We start from the raw sequence: 25,924 nt of genomic DNA on the forward strand, positions 1-25,924 counted from the left end.
TTTTAAAAGCAAACGCAATAACAATCTTGTTATACTCTTGTAGAATATATGTATATTTTCGCGAAATTTCGCATTTTCTCGTGTGAATAGATTCTGCGTACGTAGTCGCGATAATTATTTCACAATGTTGTACGTATTTAATTGAGTTCTCGCACTCGTACGTCTGTATTTATTGCGATATGGTAATCGTATTAAAAATTTCCTACGTTCACATTTGATATCTCAATTACATTGCGTATATCACAAAGTTATTTTATTCCGTTCTTCTTATCTTACATGTTACTTGATGTAGATTATACGAAACAAGGAGAAATTATCTACAGACTAATCACGTGAACGGCTGAACATGGTTCACAAATGAGACAAAGGGGGCTCGGAATGAAATAAAATGAAATCCAGGTTGCATTACAAGAGTAGAAAACTTGGGCCCTTTTTTTTAACATTCACTGATTTTTTTTTATTATTTGCCTTAATACGGAGAGATATAGAAAAACATACTTTGTTTGAGAAACAAACAGTTTGATAACTTATGAATATTTTGATGATCCGATAATAATTAATAATTAATTAATATTAATAATAATAATAGCAATAATCATGTTCAAGTACCATCTATGTATAATTATTATATTATATAAGAGAGAGAGAGGTGCGCGGCGAGAGCGCGATGCATGGGGGCTGGTGGCTTGCGCACGCGCACGTCCACAAACGTTTCTTTTTTTCTTATCTCTTCCTTTCTCCTAAATATATACTATTAATTAATCATTTTTTCTCCCTTCACTTATTCATGCAAAACTCCTACAGTGATAACCGATGCTGCGGGGTCTCGTATCCTACTTTGTGCGCCGTTGCTTGCGCGTGCACACGAGCCATCCCGGAACCAATGTTATATACAATATTTCCTTCGACTTATCGCTGCGTTCCCTTTCCACGTATCTCTTCGTTCTTCGCTCCGCTGCGTTACCTTGTGCCCTTATATGCCCTTATTCTCCCGTTTCTCTACCATCGTTTTACAACCATTCGGATTTCAGTACCGTAGACTCCCGTTTTAACCCGTTGCCTAATATTCCGTCAGCCCCCTCCTCCTCTTTTGTCATTAGTATCTTTCTTGTCTTATAACCGCTCCGATCCGTTTTTTTCCACTGGTATCCTCGGATTTTCATGTAGGAGAATATGGGCTCCGCCACATATACCTTACAGAAGTAGGCACAGCGATTTCTTCTTCTGCTTCATCTTCTTCTCTGGCGATTTCTTGTTTATTTGCCGCACCAGGTCGTAGAAAATCTGAAAGCGAAAGGTGACAAAGTTGTTAAAGCTGTGTGTCAACTGTATTGTCAGCTAGAATTCGATTATTATATAGCGTTGTATAAAATATTGTGCGAGCTAACCAGTTATTTTCATTAAAATATATTTAGGCTACGAGATTGTAAAGCGCGATTTGTAAAATGCTCAAATCAGAATAAATGGAACTGTGAGTTCAACTTACATCGCGAACGTTAATTTTAGCTTTGGCAGAGGTCTCCATAAACACACAATTGAATTGCCGGGCAAGGTTGACACCCTGATCCTTTCCTACTACCCTCTCGTCCTCCAGGTCGCACTTGTTACCTACTAGCACCATCGGCACATCATCTGTGTCCTTTACCCGCAGGATCTGTTCCCTGAGGTCTTGCAGGTCGTTGAAGGTTGATTGTGCTGTTATCGAATACACTAACACGAAGCCCTGCCCATTTTTCATATAAAGGTCCCTCATGGCTGTGAATTGTTCCTGCGAACGGACAAGAATAATAACGTCACTCAAAAATGTAATTCGTATCCGTTGCAATCGTAAAATGAAAGAGAAAGTTACGCGACGCGTTAAAAGATAAGCGAAGCAGTGTGTCTTCGTGATATTTCATGTTGCTACTGAAAAATTCCGTTCGCGTTGCGAAAGAAAATAGAAAATATAAAAGAGAAACAAGACAAACTCATATATTCAGGCAAAAATGGACGAAATTTCACATCTCAACAGTGCATTCGCGTATTCGAGGTGAAGAAACGGCAGACGTGTGTTACGGAGGAAGATTACTTACCGTGCCGGCTGTGTCTAGAATTTCTAACATACATTGTTGACCGTCGACCTCGACTTGCTTGCGGTAACTGTCCTCGATCGTCGGGTCATACTTCTCTACGAAGATTTCCTGCACGAACTGGACAGTGAGGGCGGACTTGCCTACACCTCCGCTGCCCAGCACCACTATTTTATATTCGCGCATCTCCTTTGCCCTACCTACTGCCTATGGGCCTGATCACAGTCGAGGGGTCACCGAATCCGCCACGTTTTGCCTCGATTTGCTCTCAGTGAGACGGACCTGAAACAACAATCGTGCAACCGTCCAGTTAAAGGCCACGGACATTACACAACGGGTTAATTTTAATGACACACCTTCCTCAGGACGACTCACAGCCTTTATGACTCAATGCTTTTTACGCGTATATAATACGGTGATTTCACGCGAAATAAAGCCAAGATCGTATATACACGATTATGGTAAATTACTAGGCTCGTTACATACACGTGCAAAAAGGTAATCATATTCTTCCACGAAGATGTAATAAGTCTTTACAATTTCTAATTGCATCAAGTTAAAAATTTATTAAATACAAAAAAATCATTCATACAGATAACGTCGAGAATGTAAACATTTAATGATTGTATTTAAATACATTTAAATATAATTAAATGTAAAAGAGACGTTGGCTCAATTTTGTTATTACATTTCGGAGTGCGTCGGCGTCGTTCAAGCTTTAAATTCAAACTCTGTACTACGTAGTGTCTTGCGAAATAAGTTTTTTCTTTTAAGCCGCTTCCTAAAGCCGAAAGATTATATTGCTATCGTGCAAAATTCAGGCATCCGGAAACGGAAGCGGTATATGGTTAATTGTTTCACGGGAAAGCAATATACCATTTGCTCCGCAAAGTCACGCGTTGAGTCGCGGCTCGTGTTTTGCTTCGGCGAAGCGCGTTGTTTCGCGCGACGAATGGCAGAGCGAGAGGGAAAACGCGGACGCCGCAAATGAGACGTCGATTGGCCGGCGGTGGCATCATGGCGACGCACCGCGGCCAATCGACGGCCTCGAATTCTTTGCGCCAATCCGTCATTGATTTTACCTTATGAATGGACCTGTACTGATGAAAGCCGCCGCCACTCTCGGACTATCGGCACGTTACAGCGTTTGATAAAGTTACGCCTCTCGAAGGAGTAACGTTGCTACAATGCAATTTAAAATTTTATAACAACAGACTCCTCTCGATGTTTTTTATGCATATGGAAGAGAACTTTGTAAGAACCTACACATCGTATCCAATTTTCGTCTGCAATGCGTTTCTGTTTCGACAATTTCAAATAATTCAAATTTTTCATCGAAATTGCATTCAATATTTTTATTTCTCGGTTGGTTTTATTATTTATTATACATATATGCATCGAACGCTCTGAAACGGCATTTAATTCCATTTGTTTATTTATTGTTATTTTTATTTACCTTGTAAAGAGAATTGAATTTTGTTGGCTGGCTATCGCAACGAGAATGAGCAGCTTTCTGTCGTGAATATTTAATATGAGGTGGAAATATACGGTGGCGTGCTTCTGAATAACTTCTGAATAACTGAAATGAGGTATTATTCCGACCAGGTTGATCGTGAATAAATAATTCGCCGAAATGTCACTTGACGAATTTGCGAAATCGTTATCTATCTTCGAAGGTCGTAAGTCACCGCGACGACGGTGAGCCGACTTCAAATGTAGTTCCCGAACACATGGCAATCTCTTCGAGAAAGAGGCAGGCAAAGCTTTTGAACTGGCAAAGCTTTTTGCACTGGAATGGAACTTGAAAGTTTCTCAGTATTTTCTTGAAAAAAAAAAAAAAACACGCTTTCTTTTTCTGATCTTTACAGAACGGAATTAACCACGATTACAATGTTTCGAGAAAAAACGAGCACGTTGTGGACAAAAATGAGAACTCGTGGAGAGGAACACGTACGGCAGAAAATAACTTCGTTATCTTTTACGAGCGTATCTTTCCCGGAAATTACTCTCAAGCTCTTTTTTTTCTCCACGATTTTTCGCCAACTTTCCTCTGTTCTCCAGGCCAAGCCTGCGGTGACGTTGTTCTCCTGTAAGTTTGTTAACGAAGACCAAACAGTATCTATAATAACACGACGTGCCGATATCGCGAGGCAACATCGATCCGGATATTTCGCGGAATAATGGGCGCCGCGGGAGAGAGAAGCACGGGGTCGCTCGTTTATAACTTCGTTATAACGTATTTACAAACCGCAATTTCGTTATAATACGCCGCACACGGCACAATTTAGTGCGCCGTGAATTAATGGGCGTCGCACAAGTGCGGGCACGTACATACGTAGCGGGCAACAAGTTGACGTTCCAGGAGTATCAGGCGGATCGGACTTTTAGCGCTGCTCCAATTTATCTCCGCGACCGAAAAAAATATCAAATACAAAGCTACGAACACATATATACATATATATGTACACACACACACACACACACGGTTACAGACTAGAGGGAAGCTCACCAGAGCTCTTCTGACCTAGTTATTAAGCTTTGGCATGGGACAACGGCGGGTAAATCTCCATCCGATCTTCCATCCGAGATTTAAGGCTTCGTCAATGTAGAAATCGAGGGGACCGGCCTTCCCAAAACACGTACACGTGCGGGTTTTCTCCGGGAAAAAAGAAACCTCCGGCCCGATTTGCGCCCTGTATTCATTCCTCTTGGATAAAGGTAACCCGCAGCGATGGCTTACTTTGTTAAGGACACCCGAACTCTCCGTACGACGTGATATCAGAGGATTGGGACGTCATGGAAACCGGGACGGAATTCTGGGCGAATTTATACACGATGTACAAAAACGAAAACGATCCCTTCGTTCGTGTTTTGTGGAAGTTTACAACGACTAACGAATTCTTGATCTTGAATTTCTGACCTTGAGATGTCATCTCATCTGTTCTTTTTAACCCTTTTTAACCCTTCACGTTCACGTTCATTTCTCTCGACTGTCTCTGAGCATCCACTTGTTGACAAACTCGTTTTCCGTGCGATACGCACGAGGTTCTTTGTATACGTTTATCTCGCGCTGGAAGCTGGCTCGAATGAACTTTGATCAACCTCCGTCTTTGACTTTAATTAAGCGTATTTTACTGCCAGGAGATGTCAGACTGTGACAATTAAAGTCGCTAAACGCGGGAATTAGAAAGCAAGGCTCCCTCGCGGAGTTTCTCGTTCTCGTAACGTACGTATTTCAGCCGACAGAAAACGCAACTCGCAGAGATAAATGTTGCAGTTACGTCACTTCGCGCTGTGTAATTTTTACTGTGTACTCGTATGTGAGTAATTCGTCATTTACCACTTTATTATTTCCGACTCATTGAGGGTCAAGTTTCGAAGTTTTCCTCGTTCTCTGCATTGTTAAACAATGTTGAAGCATGAAATTTAAACCCAATACCTTGAGTTAATAATAACATTTTGTTATTTTTACCTAACACGTAGGTGTGTCGAAATTTATTATTTTAACACAAAAGAGTATCTATATATTATTTTATAACTCCATTAATTTATTTAAATTAATAACAATTTTTTTTTTTTTTTTTGAGTGACAATCTATAGAAATGGTTAAAAATGACTCAAATTGAGTCTAATTTGACACTACAAATTTAACAGTCTGATGCTAATTGTAGAGCTTATTTTTCAAACCGTCGCGTCGCATTTCAAGAATACGAGATTATAACAAGCAAGCACGTAGACTCTCCTTTTAAAAAATTCCGGATCAACTAAAAGATCATAAAATATTTAAGAAAATATGGATTCCCGAGAAAAGACGGTCGCGCGCGCGCCTCCGACTCCTCTGATATCTCCGGTTAAGCTTTCTCACTCCTTAGTTCTGCCAACTCCACGATCCTCTTACGAATTTATCGGAATGGAACGAAATTGACTCGACCTTGCGCGCGTTTACGATCTGCGTCCCGCGAGATTTCCCTCAAGATGTTCGCGTAAGTACTTCGCTAATCGCCGCAGACCTAGACCGATTTACCGTCGAAACGCCGACGAAAACTCGTTACACAAAGCTCGCGTATAGTCTCGTGTATGCCTATACATGTGTGAGGGTGTTTTGCAGCGTAAACGTGCGCGCATACATGACCCTCGCGCGCAGCTGACACGTACATATCGGCGAGTGCTACGAGGCACAATCGCCGTTGTCGTACATCCCGGACGCGTGCAAGGACCTGTGTCTGTCACGCCCGTGTGTGTGTGTGTGTGTGCCCGCGGTGCTTTACACACAGGGCACAGGAGGGATGTATCGCACACGTACACCGACGCGCCGCCAATCACTTTGACCTGTAAATACGTTGTCTGCTCCAGCGACTCCCGATACACTTGATTGCACTCGGTCACCTCTACCGACATCGAGTCACTTCACCCAACCGGGTCTTTACTCCTCGAAGGCGAAGCGGGTATCGTCATCGACGTGCACGTCGCCCGTTGTTACGTACGCACGCACACATGCATGCATACACACACACATACACGCACATATGCCGCGAGAGCGTCGCCGTCGCATCACGTCGCGTCTCGCTCGGAAGGTGGAACGACCGAAACCAATCATCGCCGTTGCGGGAGACACCCGGCCAGACGCGCATGGATTCAGAATGAAAGCAAAATAAGCCCGCGATTCAGATCTTATTAACTGCTCCGCAATTCTTTTCTCATCGACGTTCTTCGGGCGATTGAAATCCAGAGCGTTTACATTCCTAATCACCGCGTCGATTTTGGCAATCTTATACGCTTGCACTTTCATCCTCGTACCTCACATTCGAGGCAGACACTCCGCAAATTATAAATTATAAATTCGCTCCACTTGAGCGCCGACGACTTAATATCGTAGCACGTGTAACGCACGTATTTATGGAGCCCGCTTGTCTTTTTTGGATCTCGCGTTTCAGAGATTGGCCCTTTGAAGCTTACAGATCCATTCTCGTCGCTCTGATTGCGAAAAACACATCGGTGCCTTCCCAAGTTCGCGCTTACTCTCTACCTCAGGGACCGCGTGGCCGGCCGATATTTTCTGTTACGCGACTGAAGATTGATCGCCGGAGAAAGAGAGCGCGTCAAAGACGGGGCGGCGAAAAAAGCTTTGGAAAGTATCGGTGCGAAACGCGGTCAATCTCGCGATCTCGGAGGTCTGGCTTGCGCCGTGGCTGCGCGGCTGATGGCGTGGACGTGCGCTTAGAGCACGTGTGTGTCGAAACGGACAATACAGAAGGCGTATATTATCAATCCCTCCCGTTGCGTCACGCGTGATTAAACGTAATTTCCAAGGATAGCGTGGGCCCCGCTGCTATCCTTGCTCCAGAAATACGCGGCGGTATATGCGGCAAAAGATATATATGACGGAATGAAGCCTTAATCAACAGGCATGTTCGGCGATCGTCTCGAGCAACTTGACTATCGATTATTGATTCATTCAATTCTATTATCGCGTACGAATCGTGGAGACGGTAGACTGCAAGCGCGACCGCTGATGGCCGGTTGAAGGAGACCTCGATTCGAAATTGAGAAAGATGGCGAGGATAAGGTGCGGTATTCGCGAATGTTTAATCACTTCGTTGGCCGGAAGAAGTCTCGAGCCGAGCCTCGAGGTATATTAGAGTGTCCTTATCGGGCGCTGACATTGATACGAGTAAAAAAAAGAAACTCGCGCAACAAACTCTTCTCTATTTATACTTCCCGTATATACCTTACGCATCGGCGTAGTACAGTCGTTCCCCTCGAATCTGACACGACGTATGATTCCCCCGAAGAGGGAAGTCCTTCGTGCGCGGGGAGAGCTATATGAAGTTGGAAGGGTAAGCACCTTTCTATAAAAGGCACATCGCCACGACGATGATTGCAAACGACCTGACGATATGAGAAAGGGGGAACGCGCGCGGCAATCATTCTGCAATATATAGGGCGTCTTAGAATAACTACTGTCGTCCCGGTCTACCATTTCGAGATGGAGCCTCCCTTATAGCGAATGTTGAAACGTTCAGCGAGAGCATTTTGCGCCCAATTCGTTATTTTCAGATTAAGATATAATAATAACGCGACCAATATAGGTTTATTTCTGTACTAATCCTCGTATCGTCTTTATAATACTTACAATAAAACATCTTCTGTTTGAAATGTTTGCAGCATAGGTCAAATATGTGTGTGATCGAGCTTTGTCGCACACGCGAAAAATTTCTCAATGATATTTTTCTCGTTAAGCATCTTTAAGTTCCTTAACGTTCGCTACGCAAACGGCTAAATATAGAAAATCATGCACTTCCATTTAGGTCTACTAAGTCCGTCTCACCTCTGAAATGCCCACTGAAGCGGGACGCGTGTACGGAACGATCGCGGTGGTGCCTGCGGGTTTTATCTCGTCTCACAGATTTCATTCCCTATCGCCTGACGCATGCCACGCGCGTATCACGCGAGAGAGTCGCGTTCGTTCGATTATCGGGTCTCGGCGGGCGCGGCGCGGCGCGGCGTGTGCGCGTATATATCACGTCTCTCTTCGCAGGCATCCCGGCAATCTGCCAGTCCGGTTCGGTTTCCGGTTTCTAGGCTACCAGTTTCCGGCCCCCGCGCGTCCACAGATCGGCCCGCGGACTTGTCTGTCGCCAGGGGGGGTCCGGAGACGCGCGCGTGTGACCCAATTGCTCGCCTCGCGCCGACTAACGTTTCTTCAACGTCTCGTCCGTGTGCGAGTGAATTTGTATCTCTCGTGTCTTCCGTATCTCGACATTAATTCCGCCGGGAGTTAATCCTGAGATGTATAACGGAAGCTATATGCTGCGACGTATCTAAACGGAAATACCATAAGTACGATTTACGACGAACGTTTAAGATACATGATGGTAAAATAAAATGACAATATCCCTCTTTTCTATAAATTTCATTCACATTCTATAATTTCTTGAAATATTATTTTCTGGATAATTCTCGTGTTAACTCTACGATTCAATATTATCGAACTATTCTCGCAATTTTTTTATTCAGGCTCCATATCGTAAATGAATTCTTTTCCTTCATTCGTGCTGGTTTGTGGACATTGGTTCCATCGGATAAACACGGTCAATCAAACAGCTTGCTGCAGTGGTATGTCGACGTCGAACATTCATAGAATTTTTACCGTACAAATAGTTCTGCGTTTGCCATTGAAACACGATTTTATTGCCACAACATGATCGATCGTTTGCGATCAATCGGCCGTGTATTAGTATATGCACGCTAGACTACACAGAATTCCGCCAAATATTGTTATTAAAATGGAATGGCACGCGCCAGACGGGCAGTTGCCAAGCTTAAAATCCACGGATCGAAGGAAATGAACAGGAACGCTTGCCAGAGAGTGCATGTTTCTCTGCTGTCTCGGCCAGGTTCGATTTGACCCATTTTCCTGTTTAAAATATGGTAACTCTCGTATAAACGTTGCTTTTCATTCTTTCAATTAGTTTCTAAACGAATATTTGTATGATGCGAAAAAATGGAAAAATATTCAATTAAAATTACATCGATTAAAATTATATGTATAAGTGCTTATTTAAATTTAGACCTACAGGAAACAAACGAAACAGTTGAATAGAAGTTCAGTTAAACAGAAACGGTTCAGCAACCAAGTTCTATGAAGCGCGAAACTGTCGCCTCATCTCGTCAGAAGTCTCAAGAAACTTTTGTGAAAGCCGCGTCAGGCTTCGTAAGTTTCTCTTCTTAAAATATCACCTAGAGCTGTAATACTTTAATGGAGCGGCGAGATGTGATTTTTAATTACCGCGTACTGAAAATGCACCGATAAAAAAAACTTCGCCCGTAAAAAACGATTTGGTGCGCAAATTTTTGTACGTTTTGTAATAATAAAACAAATCCTTTGGTTGCCGGCGGTTTTCACCGTGGAAAAGCTATCGGTATTTTGTCTCACAGTCAGTGTGAAGTGATCAATAGGGTCCGTAAATCTCCCATCCATGCAGCTACGAACTTTTTGCGATAATTCACCAGAAAAAAAAGAAAATATCGCAGAAAATATCCCGTTGTTTGTACAACATCCTACATAGCTATATCTGCGATAAATAATATCTGCATAAATCGATCGTTGTTCCTTTGTGTGTTTAAAATTATTCATATTAATATCAAGATATCCCCCTCTCCCCCCACGCCCGCATAATGATTTATTCCCATTGTACCGTGAGATCGCACGTCACTAATTCCGATTAGCGTAGCTCGCCCCGATTCACAAGTGCAAACAGTGGAGAAACTTATCTTTAACTTCACTTTAATAATCGAATAAATAACTAAGGAATCTCATTTGGGAATTAATGTCCCGTTTCTCACTCGCATGTTTCTCATATACTTAGCGAGCAGTCACGAGGGTTAATCCTGTGTGAAAACGTATCGCATTTGATTAACAGAGAGCAAATTGCGTGCACGTACGTTGCGCAACAGTAGTTAAGCGACATTCACACGGAACGCGGTCGCGAGAGAGAGAGAAAGAAAGAGAGAGAGAGAGAGAGAGAGCAGCCTCAGTTTTATTTCTGTCGTTGACGCGGCGTTACAGTCGTGGTAATAGTGGCAGGCGCATATACACTCGCAAACCAAACTACGCGATACCGCGAAGACAATGCAGTGCTGAAGCGCGCATTATCATATAGCCGCAGCGATAATCGCGCGGGACTTGCCTTATCGTGCAGTCAGCTAATTATCCGCGTGCGCGCGTTTCTTTTTTTATAATACCTCCGTTGTTTAACCGATATACTCGGACTAATCGAGAATCTAGGACGGGCAGAGTCTCTGCTCTCATTAAAAATAGTGTAAACTCCCCCGAGAGGACAAAGGTGACACGATATCATTGATCTTTCCCAGTCGTAATGTTCCTTTCATTGGCCGCGCGTCGAAAAGCTAAAATCGAAGGAACTGACCGAACGGTGGTCTTATTAACCCACTTTTACTCGATTATCGGAATCTGATCTGAAAGAATAGAATTTTCGTTAATTTCATTAGTTTCGTCTAGAAACGAGTTTAAATATTGCCGTGGAATTTAACTAGATTTGAGTTTTTACTCCATTTATCAATTTACTCTATTTATTAATCGGATCATTCAACGTGCCACCGCAAAACGTTCAAGAGTCATATATCGACGTTTTTGCAGCGTGAGAGAGAAAGAGAGGCCGGGGAGGATTCTGCACGGGAAGGACATACCGATGTAGATTCCCATCGCTGCATTAGACAGCTAATAGATGGTCCCAATGTGTCAGCTACCGTTTGACCGCGTGTAACATCGCTGTCTGAAACCGCGATACGAGGTCTACCTCGTGTCTGCCGGTGGACGAACACCGTCGTTAATTACGTTAAACGCGAGTCCCGAATTAACTCTCGATAATTTCGGGATTTGTAAGATTGACGGTAAGATATCAAATGTCACGATAAATTTCAAACAACGCCAGAATTGGTAATTTCAATTACACGTTCCACCGTCTCCCATTCCCTCCCTGAATGGTCCAATTTACCCGCGTTGCACGTTTACGCGTCAACGTAGACATAGACGTGATTATTATCGTTACAGTGTGTGGCGTACAGACGCGTGCTCGAACTAATGCGGCCAATTACCTTCGCTAGTTAAGTTGATCGCGTTAATTATCGCGGGCACACTTTTATTTTCGACAAATCCCCGACGTGTTTAACGCGTTAGTAAACGAGAGCCAATTAAATCACGCGCTTCGCAACTTGTCACGGTTACGCTACGTAAAATTGTTCATTTATCACAAGAATATCAGGCCCAAGATATATCTTACGCGATTTCTTTTTCTCTAATAATTCTTGCTTAATTGATATTTCTCGAGACTCTCTCTTAGCTGTTAATAAATCCTGAATAATCCTGTATAATGCTATTTCAATTCATAACGCCTCGCGTTTCGAATAATTTTACGCGGAAAGGCAGAATAATGTCGGCAGAATAATATCGCGTAGCCTCCTCTTCTGCGGGAAGAGCCTACACATTGATTTTGCGCCTGAAGAATTCATATGTTAATCGGACGAATAGGATCACCACGTGCTGCCTACGCGAGACAAATGCAGGAAATCACTCGCCTTCCTAAGGCCGGCTTCGTCTCGTATATAGGGCACGTATTATGCATCGCTGTAATAATGCGTGATATGAAAAACCTCGCGCTTAACACCGTAAACGTTTAGCTGAAAGAGTCGACGGTTATTTAATAAAATAATTATGTATATTCTGTTATATATACGCGCCGTGAAGAAATAATACAATTAATTGCAGGTAGCTTTTACTCTGCTTTCACTCCTTGTATCGCTAGTGCTGATTACAAATGAGAATGCAGGTTTCGTGGCTGTGAAAAAAAATGCTTTGCGGTTAAAACGACTGGTGTAACCGGTTTCCATAATGCAAACCGCTGATATACATTGTTTGTAACATTATTGGATACAAAATGATGAACGTGTATATTGAATGTTAAGATATAGTATTACTCTCGCGTGTGTCATGTTATTTAACATTGACAAGCATGTTTTATCAATTCTTCAATTTACATATGTTTAATACAGGATCGTTAAAGGCTTACAATTTACTTTACGATAAACTCTTAATTTATTGCAGATTTTATAATTAAAGCCTTTGATAACTTTCTTATTGCTATATTGTAATAGTAGTAAATTTATTTACTGCTTCTATTTTTATTATCAAAAGGTTACATTAATTTTAGCAGTAAGTGTTATAAATATAGGAAAGAAGTCGTGGAACGAAAGACACCGTGACACCTCATCCCTAGAAAAAAAATTTCCATAATCCGTATCATTGCGTGTCGCGCAATGAGTCATGCTTCGTGAACCTTATGGTGCGTAACCCTCAGAGGCCTTTATTAAGCTTCCCAGTGAAGCGTCCATGTTGTACGTTTCATGGAAATTATGAAACGTCAATCCTTCACACGTCCTTTTTAATTTTACCGACGCGCGCACCCCCTTTAATCGAATAAACGTTATTACGTTACGAACAACGTTAAAAACCAATATTTATTTAATCGAACGACTTGGAATATTTTCTCGAGTCTACAGGTGGATTCGCATTTATGGAGGTTTAAACGGAATCGGATGCGACGATCGAGAGACCCGTACGATTTTTCTTTCCTCGAGGTGCAAAAGCGCAAAACCGAATCACCATCAACAACCGCGAAAACTTCACCTCGAAATAGCTCGATATTGGCGCGTAAACACCGATGTTTACGCGTCGCTATTTCGAAGACGGGACGGGACGGGGACGGCAAGTCGGAGGCGACTATCGAGTTCAAAGTCGAGCGAAGTCTCGTTTTCGCGCAGCCGAGTAACGCTCCTGCGTATTCAACAGGCGCGATCGTTTGTAGCGGCGAATTTACGCAGTCGCGACTGGCAGTTGCTCGGCTTCGCGTTTATCAATGGAAATGTTTACGGAACGATATATCGTAACGGACACGGTTCTCAGCTTGCGTAGCTTTTCAAGAGAGAGAGAGAGAGAGAGAGAGAGAGAGAGAGAGAGAGAGAGAGAGAGAGAGAGAGAGAGAGAGAGAGAGAGAGAGAGAGAGAGAGAGAGAGATTGCAGGTGTCGACGATAAAGCTCCGAACAACTTTGCCTATATTTATTTTTTTTTTTTTTTAACCAAGCCTTTTTTACTTTTCACGTAATCTGCTCACCGCGTTAATTCCGACGATCCGGAACGTATCAGCTCGCGTGTAAAATCTCGCCCGACGAAAATCAAATTGTCACAAACGAATGGACGATTACGGTAAATTGAATATAGGCTTAACGAGTTTCCAGGAGATTAGCGGAAATGGCGAGCGTCGTAAGAGCGTGAAACACGCGGCGGACGCGGAGAGCCAGGAGACGCAGCTGGGGACCCCGCTGCTGATCGAAGGGGGCTTTGCGAGCGAAGGAGAGAAAAAGGGTGTCGAGTATCTTATTTATATATATATATATATATATATATATATATATATATATATATAAACTGCAACTCCATTCCATTATAAAGATACAAATTGCGAGACACGATGTATCGATCATTACTATTATTATTCTATTTATTACTTATCTTTTGTTGGCAGGATTCTAGACGCTAAAGACACCAAATCGATTGCAAATTGCACCGGTGCATTATAAATCAATCTATATAAACCAAAATCTATACTCGTTTGTAACGAAGGAGCAGCGTGCTCGTGTAATAATTTCGCGAACAATGCATCCCAGAATGAAACGGGCGATATTGTGTGAGAGAAAAAAAAAACTATACTCTATTACGGGAACGAGATCCGTGTAAGTGCGGCATCAATCTTGATAATCGTTCGTAACCATCGATCAAACAACGCGGAGTAAGATTTCTTGTTTCAGCTTTCAAGGATGAACGCGGTCCGTTGGCGAGTTTTATCGCTTAAATAAAATGCTTTATCGTTTTTACCACGCGATACGCGACGATATCGTATTCGCTAATTGTGCGCCTGGTCTTTCTCTAGCGTCACGTTGATACGTACGCACACACGTGTCGATTGACATATATCGGACGATACCGCGCGGAAATTATTATCGACGTACTTTCCTCGCAATTTCGCGCCTTGAGAGCACATAGAACTCGATTTATCTTTGGGATCTACAAGGATATTTCGGAACGTTCAAAGTGGCTTATCCCTTAACTTCTTGAGTGAATCGGTATCGTTTGACATGGCACGCATTAACACCGCGTTGCGCCGCAGCGTTCAACGTGCCTATCTAATGCCAAGTAATGCCATTCGGTTCAACAAGTCGCAAATAACGCGAAAGCAAAATTGGCGAACCAGAGATCTTACGCGGCATCGCGACGTTCGATATTCGAATTGAATTCGCGTTTTCTCGCCGTGAACTTTTAAATTGCCGTAAAAATACACGGGAAAAATATCGGTCGCGTGACGCGTGACATTCAAGACACCCCAAAGTGGAAAATTTTATAAAATTTACATCGCGTTCGATTATCCGCAATTTGCCCGCGCATTTATCCGCGCTGGAAAAAAATTATAAACAAAGAATATTCTTCCATCTCTCGACGCGTAAATGGAATCTCTCGCAACAAGCGAGAATAGTCGATCAGCATTATGCGTTCGACAATCTTGCCGTCTTTCTTCCCAGAAGCCACTTCCTGCGCGTCGCCGATGACTCACGCGAGTCGACTATGGATTAAAACACGTTACGGTTTCTTCGGCGATCTTTGTTGAAAAGGCCATGGAAAAGACCAATCGCGAAATTGTCCACGGGTGTAAAAATATACGTAAAGAGAGCGAATCAAGGCCGTCCAGCTTAAAAGCTCCAAAGCTCCGCGGCCGCGCGTCAAAAGGGATTTTTAATTTCGCTCCTAAGCTCCCGCGATCCGTGAATACAATTCTGCCTGCAGTTTTAGATAATTTTTTTGCACGTGCGTGTATCGGGAAATCAAATGTTCCTCGTAATACAGAGCACGCAAAAATATAAATGGGATTTTTTATCGCGAATTAGGTCATCTCTAAAGTGGGCTAAAATGTTCAGAGCTTCAATTTGAATTTTTTACTTAGATTTCGACTTTTATAAATTTTAATTTTAATATTTTAAAAAGTATAGCAGGGATAGACTGGTTTCTTTAATAAACTAGTACAGATACGAATCAATTAAAAATGATTTAGAAACGTTGATTGACCCTCTTTCAAAATCGATTTAAGTGAGTGTCAACATTTTTACCACGTATATAATGTCTTCTATCTGTCTTTTTCCTGGATCGATAACATTTTAAACATTATACATTATACATATCTCATTCTAGCGCGCTGCTTCCCTCGTGTTCGGGGCACCCTCCCTAGTCTCTTCGATATTAAAACGATTAATCCTTATTCTTTTTTTTTCTCCCGTCGCCGCATTACGGGCTTAAATTGATGAGATTCCGGAGATTCGTGTCAACGCTTCAGATTTGAAAGACCCTATAACTTCAGGTTGATATATCGGACGTATAGAGATCAACTTCATCGTTCCGTTAAAAAACTTTAATAGACAAATTTTTCAAGTGAGCGAACTCAACAATTGGCAGATGACAAAGAGGTAACTCCAACTCGAATTTATCCGGTTCTTTTTTCCGCCACGGAAAGAAAATATGTCTTGAGGCCCCCCTTGTGTCCACACGATGCTAGAAATCGCTCCGAGATCTCGGACGGGGAAAGAATTGACCAATCACATTTCAACAATTTGGCCAATTGACCAACGCGATTACTTAATTCTCTCTCCGTCCGAGATCTCGGAGCGATTTCTAGCATCGTGGACACACAAGGCTTTACACAAACGGGAAAGAGAGACGGGGGAGAAAAAAACAAGAGAAGACTGAATTAATCGCGCTTAATTTCACCACTCTCTCCGATCGTATTTTCCCCTGCGTTACTGTACATACACTCACTCTTGTTTTAATTTATTTTAAACGTCGAGAAAGAGAGAGAGGGTGCGCGAGGGAACTACGGGCCGAAAAGAACCCGCACGCGCCTTTGTCTTCGGCGATCTATACCTCCGAACGAGCGAACGAGCGATTTATTTCTTCGTCGCATCAGTCACGCAGAAGCCCCTGCTGCGTGACATTCCTACGGACGCTCGTTAGTGACCAATTACAGTGCAGCCGCGTTTCCACGTATATCCACGTGCGAAAACGGCAGGACCGGAAACGGGGACGGGGGGGAGAGACGGAGAAACGTGAGGATCGGTCTAAACCGCTCGGCGTTGGAATTCACCCGAACCGTTTCTTTCCGGACCTCGTGAAAAACCCCCGTCATCGTCGGCGTACAATGCATCATCGGCGAGCGCGGCTCGGCTCGGGCGGGCCGTGACCGTAAGAGGAAACGCTAGTTGCCCGGTGTGGAGAACGAGGCGAGCGAGCGAGCGAGCGAGCCGGGCGATCCTCGTTCGCGCGCGCACGCACGCGTCCTCTCGCTCGCTCGGGAAAAATATCACCCGGCGAGATAACGAAGGAAAGAGAAACAACGCCCGGGGTTTCTTCCCGGAGGCGGCGGCTCGGAGGAAACGAGGGGAACGACGACGGCCACGCCGGTGTCGCAGACGCGCGCGAAGGCGATTCCCCCCGCGGATCGTCGTCGCGCTGCCGATCCCGAGACGAAACGCCGACGGTTCCCGGCGTTTTCCCCCGGCGTTCGCGAGAATGAAGGGGAACGGGGAATTCGAATCGCGGGCGAAATTACGAGGCGACCGGAGACGATTTTCCCCGTCGCGAAGGCGCGCGCGGGCGGCCGCCGACGCCGCCGCCGCCGCCGCCGTCGAGCGATTTCCGGTCGGTTCGGCATGCCACGCCAACGGCGCGATGCACGGCGCCTTCGACGGACGCGGGGGAGAGGAGGAGGAGGAGGAGGAGGACGAAGCGGGACAGGACGGGGCGGGGGCGGGGGAGGAGAGGGAGGATTCTTTTTTTAGAAGCCGCGCGCTCCCCGGTCTCGTGCCGAAATGAAATCCTTACCTCTCGTGCCTCCTGAATGCCCCACGCTCCTCGCTCGCGGGACACGGTTATCTCTCCCAGGGTTTCACTCGATAAATTCTCTCCGTCGTTCTCGTTCCCTCGCCGTCTCTCTTGTCTCCTTCCTTCTGGTCGTTCTCTGTCGCTCGCGCAAGTCGGCTTCGGCGGCTCTCTCAGGCGCGCATACACATACGCACGCACGCAAGAGGCAAGCCTGTACGCTTTCTCTATCTCTCTCTTTCTCTTTCTTTCCCCTTCACGTCCCTCGACGCCACGACTGAGAGATCCTCGCCCCTCGGCGATTAATAAGCGCTACCTGGCCCGCCCGTGTTCTCTCTCTCTCTCTCTCTCTCTCGCTCTCTTCTTTTTACTCGGCTCGGCTTTTCCGTCTCTGCACTGTCACGAGTCCATGGGGAGAGCCGAGTACGCAACGAAGCCGCTGTGCGTCGACGACCGTTCTCGTCGTCGGACGGTTCTCGCCGACTCAATTAGCCCGACTGACTTCACCCTGGTCGACGGGAGAGAGGTCGGAATTCGCGTCGCACGTTACTCACGCGCGCCAACCGGGTTCTCCGGCCGAGTTCTCAGTCTCGTCTCGTCGCCGAGGTTTGTGGCTCGCACCTCGCACACGCGGCACACGCCTGATATATCGGCACCGTGCGTACCGATCGATCCGCAGCCGCAGGCACACGCGACTCGCTCGCGGATCACGAGGGCAACGCGAACCTCGAAGAAGGCGACGACGACGATGATTACGCAGAACGGACGCGCCTCTCTCACTCTCTCACTCTCTTTCTCTTTCTCTCTTTCTCTCCTGTCGCCGCCTGCCCTTCCTGTACCCCCGCCGCCTAGATTTTCAGTTTTCACACTCTCGCGAGAAGACAACGCGACACCACTGCGCGATTCTACCGTTATCTAGGGCGATGCCGCGATGCCTCTCCGCCGTTCGCCGCCGCGGTGCCCTCTAGGATGCGAACACGCACCGCCGCCATTGCCGTCGGCGCAGCCGAGTTCTGCCTTACCGACAGAGTCTAGGGAAAATCGCTAGGCGCGGTCATCGGCGCGCGAAGTGCGCCAGGCGCCAGCGTATCGTCGACGGTCGTTTTATTTGAAATGGTAGCAACAATATGGCGCGCGCAATCGAACACGTTTATTTCCTTTCTTTTATCCCTCTCGTCTGTAATTTACATTATGCTCCCCCCCTCTCTCTGTCTCTTGTACGCGCGCGCCGAGAAAATTTACATGCGAATGATTAACTTTAATCTCGATTTAACTTATTTTTTACCCTTTTTTAGTTTTAAAAATTAAATTTAAATTTATTTACATTTACCACGTTTACGCGAGCACGACTTCTGTAGTAACTTAAGGGGATGCTAAAGCCGTCCAAATTACCGACAATTCATTTCAAAGCTCTCATTTTGAAACGGCTTTACAGATCGCAAAATCCTTTTACAGGAGTAAAGTAGAGGTACTAATGAAGGGTGGGATTGTCAAATAATTAGTAATAATTGAAAAAAATTTTAAAATGCTGTCACCTCAAAACCTTATTTTCTGATATAAACAGTTGTATACGTAATATGTACGAAATTAAACTTTCCCACCCTTCAGAAGACGTGCACAAACAATAACGTACCTTTGAAATTGAGATTGAAAGCCTGGAATAAAAATGAGAGCTTTGAAACGATCGTGTATATTTTTCACAAAAATATTCACGCAGAGCAGCAATTATGTCACAGCAGTAGTTCACGGATCTTGCGAGAGATGGCGAGATGGCGCACGCAGCTGTGGGCAGTTTCGGGGTTGGCTACATTGTCTGGTTTCTACACAGCAATCGAACCAGGACAGATATATGATACAGATATCTCGATAGGTATTTTTACATTTTTTTCAATTATTACTAATTATTTTACAATCCCACCCTTCATTAGTACCTAAACTTTACTCCTGTAAAAGGATTTTGCGATCTATGAAGCCGTTTCAAAGAACGAGCTTTGAAAGATATGTGGTACAGATATCGCGTCAGACATTTTTACATTTTTTCAATTATTACTAATTATTTTACAATCCCACCCTTCATTAGTACCTAAACTTCACTCCTGTAAAAGGATTTTGCGATCTATGAAGCCGTTTCAGAGAACGAGCTTTGAAAGATATGTGGTACAGATATCGCGTTAGGCATTTTTACATTTTTTTCAATTATTACTAATTATTTTACAATCCCACCCTTCATTAGTACCTAAACTTTACTCCTGTAAAAGGATTTTGCGATCTATGAAGCCGTTTCAAAGAACGAGCTTTGAAAGATATGGGGCCCGATTTTCTATCTACAAACGTATGCGTAAACTCTGCTCTAACAGAAAAGCTGCAAGCTTATTGGCTAAAAACTGTGCGACAGAGCAAATCAGTTTGCAGCCTTTCTGTTAGAGCAGTGTTTGCGCATATGTTTCTCGTTAGAGAATCGGGCCCATGTGGTACAGATATCTCGTTAGGCAATTTTACATTTTTTTCAATTATTACAAATTATTTTACAATCCCACCCTTCATTAGTACCTAAACTTTACTCCTGTAAAAGGATTTTGCGATCTATGGAGCCGTTTCAGAGAACGAGCTTTGAAAGATATGTGGTACAGATATCGCGTTAGGCATTTTTACATTTTTTTCAATTATTATTAATTATTTTACAATCCCACCCTTCATTAGTACCTAAACTTTACTCCTGTAAAAGGATTTTGCGATCTATGAAGCCGTTTCAAAGAACGAGCTTTGAAAGATATGTAGTACAGATATCGCGTTAGACATTTTTACATTTTTTTCAATTATTACTAATTATTTTACAATCCCACCCTTCATTAGTACCTAAACTTTACTCCTGTAAAAAGATTTTGCGATCTATGAAGCCGTTTCAAAGAACGAGCTTTGACAGATATGGGGCCCGATTTTCTATCTACAAACGTATGCGTAAACTCTGCTCTAACAGAAAAGCTGCAAGCTTATTGGCTAAAAACTGTGCGACAGAGCAAATCAGTTTGCAGCCTTTCTGTTAGAGCAGTGTTTGCGCATATGTTTCTCGTTAGAGAATCGGGCCCATGTGGTACAGATATCTCGTTAGGCAATTTTACATTTTTTTCAATTATTACAAATTATTTTACAATCCCACCCTTCATTAGTACCTAAACTTTACTCCTGTAAAAGGATTTTGCGATCTATGGAGCCGTTTCAGAGAACGAGCTTTGAAAGATATGTGGTACAGATATCGCGTTAGGCATTTTTACATTTTTTTCAATTATTATTAATTATTTTACAATCCCACCCTTCATTAGTACCTAAACTTTACTCCTGTAAAAGGATTTTGCGATCTATGAAGCCGTTTCAAAGAACGAGCTTTGAAAGATATGTAGTACAGATATCGCGTTAGACATTTTTACATTTTTTTCAATTATTACTAATTATTTTACAATCCCACCCTTCATTAGTACCTAAACTTTACTCCTGTAAAAAGATTTTGCGATCTATGAAGCCGTTTCAAAGAACGAGCTTTGACAGATATGGGGCCCGATTTTCTATCTACAAACGTATGCGTAAACTCTGCTCTAACAGAAAAGCTGCAAGCTTATTGGCTAAAAACTGTGCGACAGAGCAAATCAGTTTGCAGCCTTTCTGTTAGAGCAGTGTTTGCGCATATGTTTCTCGTTAGAGAATCGGGCCCATGTGGTACAGATATCTCGTTAGGCAATTTTACATTTTTTTCAATTATTACAAATTATTTGACAATCCCACCCTTCATTAGTACCTCTACTTTATCCCTGTAAAAGGATTTTGCGATCTATGAAGCCGTTTCAAAGAACGAGCTTTGACAGATATGTCGTACAGATGCTTCGTTAGACAAGGACAGATATCTCTCGTATTATTATTCCTTTCTCTATGTATGTAATTTGCATGCACCCATTTATTCCTATCTCTCTCTGTCTCTGTCTCTCTCTCTCTCTCTCTCTCTCTCTCTCTCTCTCTCTCTCTCTCGCTCTCCCTCTTTCCCTCTCTCATTGCTGTCCCTCTCTCTCTTAATACACTGGGTAGCGTACACTTAGTATGGTAAAATCAGGATTTTTTGGAATTCTAGGGTATATTTGAAGAAAAAAAAACGGTAATGTTATTTAGGACAAAAAACTCTGTTTAATATTTCGTTGATAAAATGTTGAGAAATGTAAACGAAAATACATATATAAATGAAATATATGTTATTTTTTTTATTGTTACTGTCGAAAGTAAATAATATTACATATAAAACCGTAATGCAATTGAACATACATATTCATACACACGCACACGCAATCGCACGAGCACGATACGCATACGCACATAAATATATTATTTTTATTTTTTTTGTGGGCCCCAGGCCCCGTCCACGATGACGATGTCACGGACATGGGACTTCTCCAGGATCATGCTCCTATTACTTTGTACTAACAATAAGAATAATTCTGCATAAATTTTTATTTTGTGCCTTTATATCATATGTATTTTTCAAGTAAAGTGCATTTGCAGAATTTATGCGATGGAAGATGTATACACACACACACACACACACACACGCACGCACGCACGCACGCACGCACGCACGCACGCACGCACGCACGCACGCACGCACGCACGCACGCACGCACGCACGCACGCACGCACGCACGCACGCACGCACGCACGCACGCACGCACACACACACACACACACACACACACACACTACGTTAACGCGAGCGTTACTTCTGTAGTAACTTACGATATATCACTCGTTTACGCGGAGTAAATTATCGTAAGTTACTACAAAATCCCGTTTACGCGAAGGAATTATCGTAAATTACTACAGTAGAAGTAACGCTCGCGTAAACGTAGTAACAGACTCACACACTACACCATGTGTTTATATGGGGCGTTCCACGCCAAATCGGACACCATTTGGGTTTTGCATCTTCGATTTTTTTGAAAATTTTTTATGTTATAGTATTGGTTGAAAGAGGCCTCCATGATTTTTTTCAAATTTTTTTGTCGAACCGTTTTCAAAATATCGATATTTGAAAAATTACGTTATTTTTTTTTAAACGTTCATAAATTTACGAAACATGGGCCAAATGGAACGTTTTTTTTTTTCAAAAAAATTTTTTTTAATTTTTTTTAACTGTATTTCTATAAGATTTTGAAATTTTTGACACAAATTTTTGATTTACAAAAAACACGTACTGATCGATTTTCTCCAAAAATTTTTGTAAAAAACTATCATCGATTTCACAACTTTTAAGCCTAAATTTATAATGAGATAATAAATTCTTCTCTAACAAAGATTATATTCAGAGCAAAGAATCATTAGACAAGCGATATATTAGAGCTAAGACAATAACAGGAACGCAGAAATATCATTGTGTAATTCCAGACGGAGAAGGCATTTTGAGATTTAAACAATTTTCATCATCTGTTGAATCTCGAATTTTTAAAATATTTAAACGTGTAGAAAAATAAACGCTACTTAATAAAAAAAAATTTATCAAGCATAAATAATAAACGCTTTAATTTCACTGTATTTTTTTCTGAAATCAATTTGTAAACTATTTAGTAAGTAATCACTATGTCTTAGATAATTATTAATAGTAGTTCCTGTGTAAATTATTTTTCTTTTCAGATATTTTTTAGCACAAATAAATAAAAGATGGAAATTAAAAAATCGAAAAAAGAAATAGATCCCGTTATTATCTCATTATAAATTTAGGCTTAAAAGTTGTGAAATCAATCGATGAGTTTTTTACAAAAAATTTTAGAGAAAATCGATCAATACGTGTTTTTTGTAAATCAAAAATTTTTGTCAAAAGAACCCCACACAAAAACCTATGGAAATGGGTTCTCGGCGAATTTGTCTGAAACTTTGGGAAAATGTTGTTCATGTCATCTTGATCAAAAGTTCTCATGGCAACAACTTTCTTTAAAACAGAATTTTTGCTCCAGGAGACCTCAAAGATGGATATTTTATCACGCGATCACAGATGATTTTACCCATTCAGCTTTTAGAATAATGATTGTGTGTGTGTATTGCATAACCCATGAAACCTGAGAACAAAATCGGTCCTTTTCAGGGCCATAATAATGTGCAAAATCCGATCGCGCAACCTTCTTGCGGTGCACATTGGATAACGCTAATCCCGACGGTTCATACTGTTATTACTGTTATTCATCAATACATTAGGTTATTAGGTTTTATGGGTTATGCAATATACACCCAAACACACACAATCATTATTCTGAAAGCTGAATGGGTGAAATCATCTGTGATCGCGTGATAAAATATCCATCTTTGAGGTCTTTTGGAGCAAAAATTCTGCTTTAAAGAGAGTTGTTGCCTTGAGAACTTTTGATCAAGATGACATGAACAACATTTTCCCAAAGTTTCAGACAAATTCGCCGAGAACCTATTTCCATAGGTTTTTGTGCGGGGTCCTTTGAAAATCTTATAGAAACACAGTTTGAAAATATTTTTTGATATTTTTTATTAAGTGTGTTTAAAAAAAAATTTGAAAAAAAACGTCCCATTTTTTTGGCCCATTTTTCGTAAAATTATGGGCGTTTAAAAAAAAAGTAACGTAATTTTTCAGAAATCGATATTTTGAAAACGGTTCGACAAAAAATTTGAAAAAAATCATGGAGGTATTTTTCAACTAATACTATAACATAAAAAATTTTTTAAAAAATCGGAGATGCAAAACCCAAATGGTGTCCGATTTGGCGCGGTACGTCTTATATATATCTTCCATCGCGTAAATTCTATAAATGAACTTTGCTGGAAAAATACATGTGATATAAAAGGCACAAAAGAAATTTATGCAAAATTATTCTTAGTACAAAGTAATCGGAGCACAATCCTGGAGACATCCCGTGTCCGCGATATCGTCATCGTGGACGAGGCTCCGGGCCCAGAGAAAAAATAATCGTAATACAAACGATAGACCCTCGATATTGTCGTACAAAATGTATGTGTATCTATCCCTATAGCTTCTTCTCCTCTCTATATTATAATGAAAGAAACGTATCCTACTGAAAAAGGCCCGTTTAGCGAAATAGGAAGCCGATGCCAGCTAGTCTCACGCGAAAAGCGAACGTCGAATTTATAACACAATGGCTGTGTTCGGGAAGCGCGCTATTAGCGCTATTGCATCATTCTATCTTTATCGCTTCATCAGGTGTAAAACAAGGATAAAATAAGCAAATAGCACTAATAGCGTCTTCCCGAACGCACCTAATAAATTAATATTTAGCATCTCTATCGAATTTCTATCAAAAAACGAGACAGGTCATTTTTTTGTTTTCTAAGAGAATTCAATCACTCTCTCTAGCCGAATTTCACTAATATTTAAACGTCAGAAACGCACGTGGTCCGAGTTAGCACAGGTCCGACAGATTTCTTTCTATATATAGACGGCATAGTTGCCAAAATATATTTCATGAAAAGAAAATTAATCTACAAAAATCAAATAATATTATGAGCATTGCACAAAAAAATATACACGAAGAATGTATTTTGAGAATCAGAAAGATTAAAAAAATGCGACAAAGTTTTTTCCCTCCGGATGAAATTCCAACGTGCACTTCTAAGGTCAACGCGCATCCTTTGCTAAACGAATGAATTCATACACGTTTTGCAGCCAGATTTTTATTGACGTGATACAGACGGGTGTACATCTGAGCCTCAATAAAGCGCAAGTTTAATCGTAAATCAGTTATGCGAAAGATCTTAGATCTTATACTTGTCAATAAAGTTATAAAATCCGCAAATAATGCGAAAATTTGCGCAGTCCCTCGTGATCGAATATAAATGGATCGCGTCGCTTCGCTAATGATCGGATGAACATTTTCTAAAAAACGCAACAAAATATTTGCTCCACTAAATAAGCTCGCACAAATCGCATCTGACAAAACTGAAATTTAACAATTATATGTAAAATCATAAAGCTATAAATTAGTTTTTGTTTTTAACAAGAGAAGTTGAGACACGTAGCGATAAAATTGAATGAATTTCCAACACGATAAAGATAAGTTTAATAATTTTTTTCTACGGTTTTCGTTTCTTTTTTAAAAAATAAAGATGTTAAAAAAAATCAAAATAAAGTAATATGTAACAAAAGTTTCTCTTGGTGTAAATTTTTAAAAGGAGAAAGCAAGTTTGAAAGAATAATATGATGAATCAACATTCTCTGAATACATATAGAAACCATTCAATTTTTTCCCGACGCGTTGTGGAAAATATGACGGCTCCGTATAATCGTTAATTACCGCTAACGAACCGTCGTAAGCAAATTCCTCGAAACGTTCGCTACAAAAGAAA

General features: G+C 42.0%; 1 protein-coding gene across 2 annotated transcripts; it reads right to left on the minus strand.

Moving 5' to 3' along the window:
- Nucleotides 1-236: 236 nt before the first annotated feature.
- Nucleotides 237-18,498, minus strand: Rap1 (RAS oncogene family member Rap1). 2 transcript variants are annotated; one of them, XM_077405712.1, is made up of 4 exons: nucleotides 17,570-18,498; nucleotides 2,073-2,351; nucleotides 1,487-1,768; nucleotides 237-1,284 (listed from the first exon to the last, which is right to left on the minus strand). In XM_077405712.1, exons 2-4 carry the CDS (start codon nucleotides 2,253-2,255, stop codon nucleotides 1,195-1,197), a joined length of 555 nt encoding a protein of 184 aa, XP_077261838.1. In that variant the 5' UTR covers nucleotides 2,256-2,351; nucleotides 17,570-18,498; the 3' UTR covers nucleotides 237-1,194. The 2 variants fall into 2 exon arrangements, with proteins under 2 accessions (XP_077261838.1, XP_077261839.1); XM_077405713.1 differs by lacking the exon at nucleotides 17,570-18,498 and adding an exon at nucleotides 8,398-8,589.
- Between the last annotated feature and the right edge of the window lie 7,426 nt (nucleotides 18,499-25,924).

Source organism: Temnothorax americanus, unplaced genomic scaffold (genome assembly GCF_048541705.1).
Source record: "Temnothorax americanus isolate GAGA-0224 unplaced genomic scaffold, ASM4854170v1 Scaffold2, whole genome shotgun sequence".
Classification (NCBI taxonomy): Eukaryota; Metazoa; Arthropoda; class Insecta; order Hymenoptera; family Formicidae; genus Temnothorax; species Temnothorax americanus.

What these genes read in the sequence shown, in the direction of transcription:
- Rap1 (XM_077405712.1), bottom strand. Translation starts at nt 2,255, where the DNA reads ATGCGCGAATATAAAATAGTGGTGCTGGGCAGCGGAGGTGTAGGCAAG. An exon ending in TTCTAGACACAGCCGGCACG is followed by an intron (nt 1,769 to 2,072) that starts GTAAGTAATCTT and finishes GTCCGTTCGCAG; the next exon opens with GAACAATTCACAGCCATGAG. An exon ending in CTAAAATTAACGTTCGCGAT is followed by an intron (nt 1,285 to 1,486) that starts GTAAGTTGAACT and finishes TTTCGCTTTCAG; the next exon opens with ATTTTCTACGACCTGGTGCG.